Consider the following 14,195-nt stretch of genomic DNA (forward strand, 5'->3'; position numbering starts at 1 on the left):
AAGCCAATTCAAAAGACCGCTGTTCGCCAGCTTCTTTGTTTACAAGCATGCGGAACCGCCGCAACTCTGCCATCATTATGTTAAGCCCGCCCACCGACTCTATACACTATAGAATGCAAAGATTTGTGAGGCATCTCTAATATTTCAGGCTTTCCACCATAAGCAGAAAAATACGTTACTGTGTTCAAAGAAATAAGACAGACAAGATCTGGTTTAAGTGCATTTAATATGCAAGATGTCACATTTTCATAAAGCATCCATAACCGCTATACTAATGATGATCTACACTGATGACCAGAGCGAACTGAACAGCCCTTGGTAAGTGTTTTCTGCCGCTGACATTTTCTTCACTGAAGCATAGAAATCTCTTAAAAGCGTTTAAAATAAATACCAAGTCAAAACAACAATGTCATTAAACTACAGCAAAAGGAAGATCGGAACATGTTAGATTTGGTGTATAGCTGTTGTTTTCCATCCCGTTGTCAAATAGCAGAAGACAGATCTCGGTGTCCTGCCCTTCTATTAGAGCAGTTTTATGTAGCTGTATGCACTGAAACAATTGAACAATGTTCACACTGTAAAAAAACAACATTTTCTGTAACATGTTAATCAGTAGTAGATCATGTAAAGATAGAGAGCATTTAAATAACGACAAAATAAAGGTATTAACTCATTTACAGTGAAAATGTAAGCTAAACCAAAGCAAAATTCACACGCATGAAAATTCAAGCTCCAACCATCCGTGTTCTTTCAGTCCCGAACAGAGGAACTAACTACTCCTCGTGTTTGTCAAGTCTTTGGTTGTGAAATGGTCCCATTTTTCTGCTGCAGAGCAAGCATTTATGTATTTATATATACAAAAAAAAAAAAAAGTAATGTGCAAAAAAAAGTATGCAAAACAGAAATTAGAAAAAGCACAAACAGTAAAATATATTATGATTATTTACAGATCACATAGTCAGTATAAGCAGAATATCACAGTATGTAAAATCCACACTTTCATAGCTTGCCCTCTCTACAGGGTTATGTGTTTCTCTACTCCAGTCGGGGAAGGTTAACTCAATATGCACTGTAGCGTATAAACATGATCCTGCCTTCCCGCACAAGGTAAGTCTGGGACACAGGAGGGCTCCATCTCAGCCTCCTCTCCCTAGAATTTAGTGCTATTGCTAAAGCTGTCTGACATGATAATGTTTTTGTAGAAGTTGTCCGAGCGTACGGAGCAGTAGCCCTTTACCTTGTCCAAAACCTGGTGCACGGGGAGGATGGACGAGGAAGCCTCTCCGTCGGAAGGGCTGCATTTGGGACTGCTCTGATTGGAGAAACTTTTACCTGCAAATATGCCACAATGGTTGATTGAAGGACTGTGCGAATATACTTTTATAATAGTTGCAATAGTGAGCAATCAAGTATTGATGCCAAAGTGATATACACTCGCATACAATATGAAGACGGTGAATGGCACCCAATGTAAACTATGTTCGAACATATTGGCTGCTTTAAAAGAAAGCAGAACTGGGTGTTGTCAATACTTTGACGGTTCATATTAGTTTCCAATTCATTCAACTAGTGGTCATTAAAAGGGGTGAGTCATTATTGTTCATGCCATTCTGTTGATTTTCCATGCCTTTGTGCATTCTTGGGTAAAAACATTCCAATGCACACATGCACCTTCAGTCCCATTCTATAGTGCTTTTGCCAAAACAATATTTCTTAAGTTTTCTGTGCAATGATTCCTTTTTAATGTGCAACAAATGGAACAGCCTCTGTCCTATTATGAGGGCAATCAGGGCTCCAGAAAGGTATACTGACCCACAGGACTAAATACAGAATAACTTAAACTGGAGCGCAGTTTTGGCATTGCAACTAGAGCATATTATGCTCCTATGTACTATGCTAGAAAAGTCATTATTTGATGATGATGATGATGATGAGGTAATTTAGACAGTTAATTGTAATATTCTACACCGATCAGACATAACATTATGAATAACACTGATTACCTCTTCACGGCACCTGTTAGTGGGTTGGATATGTTCTCAAAGTTGATGTGTTAGAAGCAGGAAAAATGGCCAAGCGTAAGGATTTGAACGAGTTTGACAAGGGCCAAATGGTGATGGCTAAACGACTGGGTCAGAGCATATCCAAAACTGCAGCTCTTGTGGGGTGTTTCCGGTCTGCAGTGGTCAGTATCTATCATAAGTGGTCCAAGAAAGGAACCGGCGACAGAGTCATGGGGGGCCAAGGCTCATTGATGCACATGGGGAGCAAAGGCTTGCTACTTGGAGCTACTGTAGCTCAAATTGCTGGTTCTGATAGAAAGGTGTCAGAATACACAGTATGGGGCTGCATAGCCGCAGACCAGTCAGGGTGCCCATGCTGACCCCTATCCACAGCCAAAAGCGCCAACAATAGGCACGTGAGCATCAGAATTGGACCACGCAGCAATGGAAGGTGGCCTGGCCCGTGGATGACCGGGTGCGTGTGCGTCACTTACCTGGGGAACACATGGCACCAGGAAGAAGGCAAGCCGGCGGAGGCAGTGTGATGCTTTGGGCAATGTTCTGCTGGGAAACCTTGGGTCCTGCCATCCATGTGGATGTTACTTTGACATGTACCTCCTACCTAAGCATTGTTGCAGACCATGTACACCCTTTCATGGGAACGCTATTCCCTGGTGGCTGTGGGCTCTTTCAGCAGGATAATGCGCCCTGCCACAAAGCAAAAATGGTTCAGGAATGGTTTTAGGGACACAACAACGAGTTTGAGGTGTTGACTTGGCCTCCAAATTCCTGATCCACGGAGGCCCTACCTTGCAACTTACAGGACTTTAAGGATCTGCTGCTAACATCTTGGTGCCAGATACAACAGCACACCTTCAGGGGTCTAGCGGAGTCCATGCCTCGACAGGTCAGGGCTGTTTTGTCAGCCAAAGGGGGACCAACACAATATTAGGTCATAATGTTATGCCTGATCGGTATATTAAAATAGCAAAGTAGCAAAATTCACATATTGTGACATACTGGCAAAAATAAACAAACAAACAAAACAATAACAACAAATCAAGCAAATAAATTTGTGTTGTAATTAACTAGCACTAGAACTAGTCCTTCCTCCGCCTGATGGGATTTTCACTTCGCTATAAGGTGCAAAAATAAAATAGCAAAAATTGAAAATTAGACATTTGGAAAAATTAGAAATAAAAAATGTATTCTTTAATATATTTTAAAGGTACACTATGTACATTTTCATGTCCGTGCATGTCTCCTCATATTCGTAAATAAAGAGAGGTTGACATGGAGGTTGGATATTTAGCATATCTCCAACTGCTTTAAAGGGGTCATAAACTGCATTGTTTTATAATGTTTCCTGGAGTGCACTTATAACGTTAGTATACATTTTACATCCAAAATTGTAATAATTTTGAAATAAAAGGCATTTTTCCTACCCTGATTTTAGCCCTCTGCTCTGAACGCTGTGTTTGAAGGGGCGTGTCTGCTGTGATTGGCTAAAATCTTTGCATATGAAATATGCAAATATATATAAATAGCTAAGTAAACTTTTACCACATTTTTACTATTACGGCTCTCAAGGTTAACTTATCGTCAAAAGTGTTGATTATAGCATTATATTTAGATCTATAGCATTATATTTATATCGTGGCATGCAAGGTTGCAGTGATAAGCATTGTAGCCGATGAATGCAGCGATCTCATCCACTCTCATGATTGCTTTCATCATAACTAACAGTGCAAACACATGATTTGTTGATTATAAAGGGAGTTTTGGCGAGAGTCCAGAACTCGGTCACTGATAAACTTGTTTGCAATCAAGCTGTTTGATTGACAGCTCCAGCAATTGTAAAGGTAGCTTTTTCTTTGATCGCTTTCTATATATAATTTAATCACAGTTTAAATAACAGATCATTTTCATCCTACTAAGAGAAACAATGTGAAGTTGGCCGTTTAGTCACTGGCTTGATTTACTGACACGTAGACAAAGAACATCTGTCTGTACATGAATCATTACATATCAGAAACCACTGGTCACAGATCAGGCATTAGAATTAACAGTTACTCACATGTTGTCACATTACTGTAGAATCCATATCGTAAAAGTCTGTTTTCAAAGCCTGCACTGAAATTGCGACTGATTTACCAAAGAATCCACAGTGAAATGTATCGAATACAAATAAATAATGCTCAACTGATATATTCACATTGTTAAAAATAAATAACCACATTCCTAGTTTTAGGATCCTTTGGAAGGTAATGTTATTTGTACTCGATCCTGCATCGCTCTTCTCTCCTCGTCATCTCACTAACACGCCAGTGGGCGGGGCCAAAGTTGCAATGATGTAGGTGAAGTAGGTGTTGATTTTCTTTCACCTATCTATGCACATTCCACAACGAGTCGTTCTCTAGACTTGGTTTCAACAAAACGACTAACAAGGACAGTTCGGAAATGTATAGGATATTTTTATAATATGATGACCTCTTATATGTAAAAATTTGATTTCTCAATTCATGACCCCTTTAAATAACCGGAAAACAGAGGAGATTCTGCTGGCAAAAAGAGAACACAACAGAGCTCGTAATAAAACAAAAATCAACATTGGCTTGGCTTTTCAGAGATGGCGAGAACTGAGGGATTTGAAATTTGTCAAAAAAAACTCAATAGGTGAGTAAGGTATTTTATTGAACCGATAAATGCCATATGTAGCTCTCATACAGAGTTTATCGTAACACCTTATCTATTGTGAAGGTTCATGACATTATGGTTGCTGTAGCGCTGGGCTGGAATTTATTTTCAAGGAAGTACCGTGTCTATTAATGGGTATAGCTACAGTAACGTCTTCAGCTAGTCAGCTTAAGATCCTTGCCATCTAAACTGGTTATATCTCTTGAATGTTTTATGAGCAGTAGGATAAACATATTCATCCGCACAGTCACGTAAAGCCGAAGCACAACCAAAACAGTTTTGCAGTTTTGTTTAACCGCTAGAGGGCCAAAAGTTACATAGTGTACCTTTAATGATACAAAGAATGGTTAATTATAAATATTGTTAAGGAAAAATGTATACAGTGTACATTACAATAACTTAAAATACATAATTACAGAGTGAGCTTTACTAAGTTATCTTTTGAAGAATGTAAGATGGATGATGTATGTATAACTGCATGTAATGATGCAATTGCAGTGTCATAACAAGCACATTTCTTTCATCTTAGCATGTGTGCAAATATAGCAAGTTTATACCTCCTGAATCCTAAATGTCTCAATATTTTGCAATGAAAAACTCTACTGTGCATAAAAATCGCATCTATAGTGTTTAAATCTCTGATGTTAAGTGCATTATTAGTGCTAAACAGCAAGAGCATATAATCTATCCCAGTTCTCGACATTAACGCTCGTCTGGGACAAGTGGATTTATTTTTTGCATGCCCAGCATGTAGATTGATCCTGCTGTGGGCATTAAGTTTTACTGTGTATGGTTTTATATGTTTTAGTGTCAGCAATGCAAGCTGCATATTTTCTCCTGTAGGGACATTAACACTGCCAAACAAAAAGAAAAAGAACAAAACAATGGAGACAAATAAAAACAGCCCACCGTGAGGTAAATTAGTGTCAAACAGAGTGCAAATGACATTCAAAACTCTTAAAAGACACTAAAGCTTGTCAGTGTCTACTGAAAGGCTGGATGGGAGTCAAGTCTATAACCTCTTTGGAATTATTTTTTCAGCACTGAGGTGCTTCCTTGTATCGCACCTCTCTGCTAGCAACTTTATTTGCTATGCTAATCACAATGACAACCAGCAGCAGTGTGCTTTCTAGTTCTTGAATGTCACTCCACAACTTGGATTCAATCCAACAGGATTCCATCATAAAACATCACAGCAGATGCCTAACGTTTTTTTTTTAAACGTAATGTCATATGAAGGACTGTTTTGGAGGGTCAAAAGTAGCATTTATGTGTTAGGAGTGAGTTAGACTAGGTATTATGTCTAGGGCTGCTGGATTGAATTCAGTCTATCCCAACCGGGGAAGCTGATCACATGAATAGAGAAAAGCAGTGTGAACTCAGGCTGGCTTGCGTGGTTTTACCTCAGGAAGTCTCTCCATGGCATTATTGCAGGGTACTATCTATACCACAAACATAAATACAGACACACAGCACCACTGAGTCAAGGCGTACAGTCACACAAAAAGTAACACAGTAGAGCAAAGCACAAAGTAACACAAGGCAAATAATCAACTATTACAAATCATAGCAATGTATTACTTAGAGCATGCTAACAAAACATTGTCAAGCCCTATCTTTGGAATTAAATACCAGTTTTATTCCATCTTAATGCGACTGTGGTCTAAGGCAGCAATCCACATCATTATTTTTATGCTCACCTGCATTACTGTGCCTGGCAAAGGGATTTAATGTGGCTTTGGCTTTAGACGTCCAGTTGGCTGTAGTGGAGCCAAAGGAACTGGAGGAGAGGGACTTTCCCAGGTTATCAGAACTCACTTTCTTGGTATTATTAGTGGCAGTCTTGCTCCAGTCTGCAAAATATGGTTAAATGTTATCTATAACTACCAGTTAACTTCCGTCACAATAAAACAGTTAATTCTGACATTCCATCATCATACATACAAGACAGATAAAGGAAAGTTGTGTGGGACTGGCACAGAAAAACAGCACAGTTTAACTTCACATCTTATTTTATCAGATTTAACTGGAAGTAAAGCCCAGCTAAGTTCTCTCTGGTCTTAAATTTTATTAACAATAATTCTGAGAAAGTCTCAAAAGCTGGGCTTTAATGAAACACATTCTAACACATTCTAAGTGCAACCCAAGTCTCAGGAATTCAGCACCTAAAGATGTAGTCACAGAATAGGCGATACCCAAAGCGTAGTTTTATTAAATATATGAATCTCCCTCGGTATAGGATTCTCACATATGGTAGCTGACAAAATCCCCGTGAAAAACAACTATTAATTAAAAAAACTAAATAGTTAAATAGTAAACTAAATTTACCTGAATTGTCTGCCAAGCGGAACTTTCCACAGCACAAATATCTCCTCCATTGCTTCTGTACATTTTCTTTCAGGGCACAGTGGAACACAAATATGAATAATCCTGTTGGAAAAAAAACAACAAACAATAATCTTTAACCTACACACTAATTTCAAATGATTTATCGTATTTTACATTTAATAGACTCTGTAAAAAGTTCAATACCAATAATACCAAAGCGACCTCTAGCGGATCACATAAAGAACTACAGATTTATTACCTATACCTCCTACAGGCCGAAATAGCTCAGTTGGGAGAGCGTTAGACTGAAGATCTAAAGGTCCCTGGTTCGATCCCGGGTTTCGGCAGAATATAATTGGGTAACAATTGTTTTTTTTAATGGCAATAACATTAAGAGCTAAAATTGGGATAATTGTAACTTTATAACCGTAAATAATAAATATATATAAAATATTTTGATAGAAATATATAGAGAGGATATTTTAAAGTTGTGCTTATACTACAACAACAATTTTAAAAGTAAAGAAATGTCAAATAAACAATAATAATAAAAAAAAAAAATCAATGCCCATGAAATCAAACAGTTTGGGCCTCCTAAATGTTTTAAAGGGCTATAGATCGACAAATTTCACTTTTGACAGATTATATGCATCTAAAATCGATCTTTGGTAAATGACTCATGTGGCAGATTTTTGTCATTTAAAAAAGTAGCAAACCATAGTTTATGCCTGTGGTGTAACTAAAGCCTATCAGATTAGGGGGAAAAGGGTAAAAATCATTTGGTATGTATAAATAGGAAACGGTACAACAGCTTGTCACTGGGACAGTACCCTTATAAGGACATCTTTGTACCTTTTTTACTCCTAAAAGGTACAAATATGTCATTTTAAGGGTGACAAGCTGCTGTACCTCTAAAGGTACAATTTTGACACATTTTTTCTCTGTGTAAATACATGAAAAATATCATACCCAGCATCAAGTGATTCCATGGGGTTTTAAATGTACAGGATATATTGAAAATGGTGTAAGTATAAACCAACCCTGTAGGGAGTTGAAAATGGAGAAGAGGTACATGAAGGCCAGGCTGACCGGACCCCAGGCGAAAAAAGCAAAGCCCCAGGTCATGCCCAGCAAGAAAGTCAGGCTGACCACACTTCGCATGTTACGCAAGATCTCCTCCCGGAGTGTTCGGTTGCTGCGCTTGCCGTTACGCCCGCAGATCTGGATCATAACCACGATGAACATGGCAACATTCATCAGGAAGATCATGGAAAAGTAGCCAACGCACGTCACGTAGAATACCACCGGATTATGAATCCAACAGCTACAGAAAGAAAGACCGGTAAAACCAACAGAATAAGGAAGTAAAAGATCTTTCCAAAAGAAATTCATTCTTTATCAAGAATGTGAACAACACAGATCTGTTGCAGAAGAAATGTGACATAAAAAAATTGTATGTTTGAATTTCTTGGGCCAAACTTACAATTCGGATGTGCCCTGTCCATTCTCTGCTTTTCCATAATAGTTTTTTCCATAAGAATTTTTGCTCACAGCCAACACAATTCCAACAATTGCAGCAGGGACACCTGAAAACACAGTCCGATCTTCTCACTGCCTAATATGTTCAACGTTCCTTCACAGTGATCTCATATTATATTGAACATTGGCAAACAACTAGCAAAAAAGTTTGGAAATAATTTTTGGTGTAAAACTTACCCCATCCCACGATGCAAAATTTGAGGATGTACCGCCGTATGTAGGTGTTGAAGACCTTGACCAGGGCAATGTACATGTGGATGGACTCTAAGCCCATCCAGGTGAAGGAAGTGAGAAGAAAAAAGTGCAGAAAAACAGCCACTGTCACACACAATCCCTCAATGTCGTATGAAGCCAACCAGCCATCCAGAAGAAACACCATGTTGAGGAAGAGGAGTGACGTGCTGAGATTCATCAGGATCTTGGAAGGATAGTCTCGCCGCAGCTTCCTACAGATTCAATTCAAAGAAAGCAATGAGTTCCGTTGCACCTTTAGCCATTTACAGTACAGTTTCAATACTTAGGGTCTACAGATAATTTTGTAAGTCTCTTATGCTAACCACGGCTACATTTAATTGCTCAAATATACTGTAAAAACAGCAATTTTCTGAAATAGTATTGCAATTTATTTGTAAATTTTTTTAAAAGTTATAAATTCCTGTGATGGCAAAGCTGAATTTTCAACAGCCATTAATCCAGTCCTCAGTGTGTGTGAGCTTCAGAAATCATTCTAATATGATGATTTGGTGCTCAAGAAACATTTATTATCTATAATGTTGGAAACAGTTGAGCAGCTTGATATTTTTTTTGTAAACTTTGATTAATAGAACAGCATTTTTGTAACAATATAAAAGTCTTTACTGTCCCTTTTGATCAATTTAATACTTCCTTACTAAATAAAAATTATAATTTATTTCAAATTCAAATTTTTTTTTTTTTAAATATCAGCATCATTAAATACTAGAAACAAGCAGTCTAATTTTATGGTACATAATTAGGGCTTGAGGAGTGGAGTGTAGCCTAAACCTGGTAAAACCCAATCCTGGATATTTTGTAGAGCTGACGAAGAATTATTTTAATAGATCTTACTGTAAAGCCAAATGTAAGATTTCACAATGTGTTCACTTAGAGGAGTCATTAAAAAAAGGTTTAAAAGTCAAACGCGGTCAAGAAACTCACTCAAAAGCGATGTATGTGAGTAGTGTTGCTGCTGAAAAAATGGCTGAGATGCCACAGCCGATGTAGGTAATAAAGGTAAGAACCCTGTTGTTCTTCTCATCTATCTGCGCAGAAGCTCCAGAGATGTCCTAAAAGACAAAAGTGAGGCAAAGCTAATCAATAATGGCATTCTTCAGAGATGTTAGTGTCTCATTAGTGTTAACTTATCATTGACAATTGGTGAAATATGAAAAACACATCCATAGATAAAAAGTAAGAGATGTACGTTTTTTTATACAAAGAAATTAAAGAAATAGTTTCTGACGTATAACTGAGGCATAGCGTAAGCTTAGGTCAGAACTGATGAACGAGAAAGGGCAGATGCAAAACTAAACGCTGGTCGAACGCTGGAAAGGTTTTAACCCTTAAATGCATACCTCGGGTCTTTAGCGACCCGAGACGTCATTCACTACCCTCCTCCTCATTCATTTTTTAAAGTTAGACATCAACCTTCTTAGTATTCCTCAATCAATCCATTTTAAACAAAATAAACTTTTTGATTAAAATTAAAATAAAAAAAAAAGATTTTTTTTTTTATAATTGAATGCCTGGTTTTCCACTAGTTTGTTTGTCAAAATTGATTTTTAATTACTTAAAAATCATACAATGTGATTTTCTGGATTTTTTGTTTTAGATTCCGTCACTCACAGTTGAAGAGATGATAAAATTGATAGACTTCTACATGCTTTGTAAGAGGGCAAACCTGCAAAATCGGCAGTGTATCAAATACTTGTTCTCCCCACTGTAGATCTATCCATGTTAGATATAGATCCGGGTCGCTAAAGACACAAATATGTAAGAATGTTTGGCGAAACAGTCATGCATTTAAGGGTTAAAGAAAAATCAGATGGATTTGATATGAGAGAAGAGGACTCAGAACTTGAGCCACAACTCGACTCTCTCGTGAACATGCATACAGTGATTATAGTTTATAAAGTTTTAAAAATGGATTTTTTTCATACAAAAACCCATCGCTTCAGAAGTCATTTATTAACCCACAGGAGTCGTATGGTTTACGTTTTATGGATGAGCTTTTTGGAGCTTCAAAATCTCTGGCTCTATTCAATGGCATTACAAAGAAATTATGGGACAATTTTCATTTTTGTATTCCTTCAATAGTACAAAAAAAGCTTTTTTTTTTTCTTTATAAAAAACACTTTATAAATCATGGCTACCTGTGATGAATTTATACAATGCCAACATTTGCTTAATGCTATAAACTGTATACCAGCATAATATAAAGTGCACCTTTAATATTACATGCATATAGTGCCAAACTACAGTGAAGTTTCTCTAATTAGCTACTTGCCAAGTATTTGGCCCAGTCTGTTTCAGGCGTGGTTAGCCACTCTGGATGACATATAAGACACATCGATGTTGGTTCAGTCTGTCATATTGGCTTAAAACAAGAAACCACTCTGTAGGGTCATTTTGGTGCCAATCCCACAAATCTCACCATTAGAATGCCAAAGTGTGTGAGGTGATTACACAAGCAGACGGTCCTGTTGCTGTTGGACTCCGGACTGACCTCACAGCCTTCACTATTCCAGCCCCCTGTGTGATCTAATGAAGACAAATGGATATTATAAATTTACTGTAAGTCTGTATGTACAGCTTCCTATGGGACTGTTTTAATGCTTAAAGAGGGGCCAAATACATCATTTATTTTACCCTCATTTTGAAGGTCGAAATCCCAAAACACACAAAGAGGCTTTGGTTCTCTCTGGAGGACAGACAGACACATTAAGAGTGTTAGACACAATTGTTCTAGTTAGCTTGGACAAATCATTTTTTGGAAGAAAATGACTGCTATGAAATGTCATTGACGGGAAGGTTAAACTAATAAAATGAATAGTTACTGTAATTACTCATAGAAAAACATATCACCAAAATCCTTGTTTCTACAAAAATGCCAGTAACCAAAAGTGGTATTACAATAAACTTTGGTGTTAGCCACACCTGCTGGCGCAAAAAAAGGAAAAAGAAAAAGAGGAGTACCTGGTACTTCAAATGTGCAATCTCTATCTTGACGGGATCCTGCAGGTTTTTGATTGTGAAGTTGCCAACACTGCTAGCCACCACATAGCTGTTCAAGGACATGCCATTACTTTGCTGATCCTAAAAAAAAGAAATAAAACAGAATGTCAGGACAAAACGACTCGTCTGTTCGGTGTCAGACACAAAAAAATACACCTCATATTTTTGTTTATGTAAATATATCAGTTTTGTAAGTATGGACAGAGTATATCACTTTTGTTAGCTATTAGTAAGTGATAGATGTTGCATTCAGATAAGAAACACATCATTAAAAATACAGTATGTTATGTTAATCAAATTAATGACACACCGTTCAAAATGTTTGGGACAGGAGGTTTTTAAATTGTTTTTGAAAGAAGTCTCTTATGTATGGAAGCTTGTTTCCGCCACAGAATAAAAAAAATAAAAAGGCAATTGTGACTTTAATTGTGTGATATAGTCGCAATTGCGAGTTTATATAATCACAATTCTGACCTTTTCCCCTCACAATTGCGAGTTTATATCTCTTAATTCTGACTATCGCACAATTGCTAGAAATCAAGTCAGAATTGTGAGATATAAACTAGCAATTCTTTATAACTTGCAATTGCGAGTTAATATCTCACAATTCTGAGAAAAGAAGTCAGAATTGCGAGTTACAAAGCCCGAATTGCGTGACATAAAGTCAGAATTGTGAGATATAAATGTAATTGCAAGAAAAAAAGTCTGAATTGTGAGTTCATATCTCACAATTCTGACTTTATACCTTGCAATCTTTTAAAAGCTTCCATACTCATGCTCAACCAAGGTTGCATTTATTTGATCAAAAATACAGTAAAATAGTAATATTGTGAAGGATTATTGCAAACTAAAATAGCTGTTTTCAATTTAAAATGTCATTTATTCCTGTGATAGGAAAGCTGAATTTTCAGGAGCTATTACTCCAGTCTTCAGTGTTCATTTTTTTCAGGATGCTTTAATGAACAGAAAGTTCAAAAGAACAGCATGTATTTAAAATAGACTTTACTGTCAATTTTGATCAACTTTAATGTGTCCTTGCTGAATAAACCCCAAACAAGTTATAAAGGTAGTGTATGTTACACAATTTAATTCTGAGTTCATTCTGAGGAGTTAGTTTACTCAGCACTGAGAGAATATTTCCAGAGATTAATTACCGTACCATTAATGATCCAAAGTGCTATTGACAGAAATATCAATGAGAATTGTCAATATTACATTGTTCAGCCCTTTAAATAAAGCCTTACTTTAATATGTGAATGGCCTATAGAATACCACAAATACTTTTTCATCGAAAAATTTACAGCACAACGATTTAAAAAAATGCTCACCTGAAAGAGTCCTGTCTTGGTGAAGAATATAAAGTTTATTCTGGACACTCTCTCCATTTGTGAATTACTCAGGTTGTGCAGCAGTGTTGGAGGTAAAGTGACCACAGCCAAAGCGTTCAGGGCCTCTGACTCAAAATCGATCTGGGGAGAAAAAGTTACTCATCGCATGTCTGCATGATAATATTAGTCAAAATGTTTAATAAATGGACATGCAAGGAATGGGGGATCTGCTCATGAGTAGTGTAAAGACCCATATGTCTTGTGCCTACTGTACCAAAGGTGAAATCTCAAAGATGTGTGATACTAAATTAGTATTCTTTGAAATGATAAGAGCTACAATGTACTTAATAAGGGGAGAGGTTATTGCACCATCTGCCAGAATAAAGTAGTTATTAATTCATTACAGGATCTCAAGTAAAAATAGACCAGTTGTAAAACCTATTATGAGGCCTTCAGGCGATAATATTATATTTTGTTTGGCTAATTTGTATTTTTAATCCTTTAAAATCCCTTAAATACTTACAGTGATCCTCAACTATATAAATAGTGTACAAAATGTCACAAAAAATACAATTTAAAGCTGCGAGAATGCTAAAAATACAGAAAATCCACTTAAATACTTGCATAAATATACATTCTGACACTCATGCACTGAAAAGAGAGAAAATGTGTCATTTTCTGAGTCACTCCCGAAGTCTACAATGTTGCTTTTTCCTCCCACAACTTTCCAGGAACCGTTGGCTCTTAATCAATGGGTGCAACCTCTGGGCATGGTCCATACACGTCACCTCTCATTACATTGCTTTAATTGCTAAAGATTACTTTAAAACCTAACTGCTAAAATGTTTGGGCAGCAAATAATACAGCAAAAGTGTTTGGGCAGCCCGCTGTAGGAAGTCTTTAGCAAATTTTATGTGCAGTACATATTCAAATAACACACGCGAAACCAGATATAGACCCTCATCAAGCAGAAACACACTCACATACCTATATAAAGACTTTTCAAATGTCACATCTAACAACATGCAACACCCGATGCAAAGAAGTG

The 14,195-nt window shown here is 37.0% G+C and overlaps 1 protein-coding gene across 10 annotated transcripts in view; it reads right to left on the minus strand.

The window, feature by feature from the left end:
• Window positions 1-208: 208 nt before the first annotated feature.
• Window positions 209-14,195, minus strand: part of adgrg6 (adhesion G protein-coupled receptor G6) — a 50,890-nt gene continuing 36,903 nt past the window's right edge. For 4 of the 10 annotated variants that reach the window (XM_079831891.1, XM_079831890.1, XM_079831894.1 and 1 more), the window contains 13 exons: window positions 13,148-13,288; window positions 12,979-12,996; window positions 11,781-11,900; window positions 11,454-11,505; window positions 11,239-11,345; window positions 9,744-9,871; window positions 8,745-9,013; window positions 8,512-8,614; window positions 8,069-8,352; window positions 7,029-7,130; window positions 6,401-6,553; window positions 6,104-6,142; window positions 209-1,332 (listed from right to left, as the gene is read on the minus strand). In XM_079831891.1, the coding sequence (XP_079688017.1) occupies window positions 6,126-6,142; window positions 6,401-6,553; window positions 7,029-7,130; window positions 8,069-8,352; window positions 8,512-8,614; window positions 8,745-9,013; window positions 9,744-9,871; window positions 11,239-11,345; window positions 11,454-11,505; window positions 11,781-11,900; window positions 12,979-12,996; window positions 13,148-13,288 (1,494 nt within the window). In that variant the 3' untranslated portion in view covers window positions 209-1,332; window positions 6,104-6,125. The remainder of the gene's footprint in view (window positions 1,333-6,103; window positions 6,143-6,400; window positions 6,554-7,028; window positions 7,131-8,068; window positions 8,353-8,511; window positions 8,615-8,744; window positions 9,014-9,743; window positions 9,872-11,238; window positions 11,346-11,453; window positions 11,506-11,780; window positions 11,901-12,978; window positions 12,997-13,147; window positions 13,289-14,195) is intronic. The other 6 variants (XM_079831892.1, XM_079831886.1, XM_079831888.1 and 3 more) reach the window with 3 other exon arrangements.

Source organism: Gobio gobio (assembly GCF_949357685.1).
Source record: "Gobio gobio genome assembly, chromosome: 12".
Classification (NCBI taxonomy): domain Eukaryota; kingdom Metazoa; phylum Chordata; class Actinopteri; order Cypriniformes; family Gobionidae; genus Gobio; species Gobio gobio.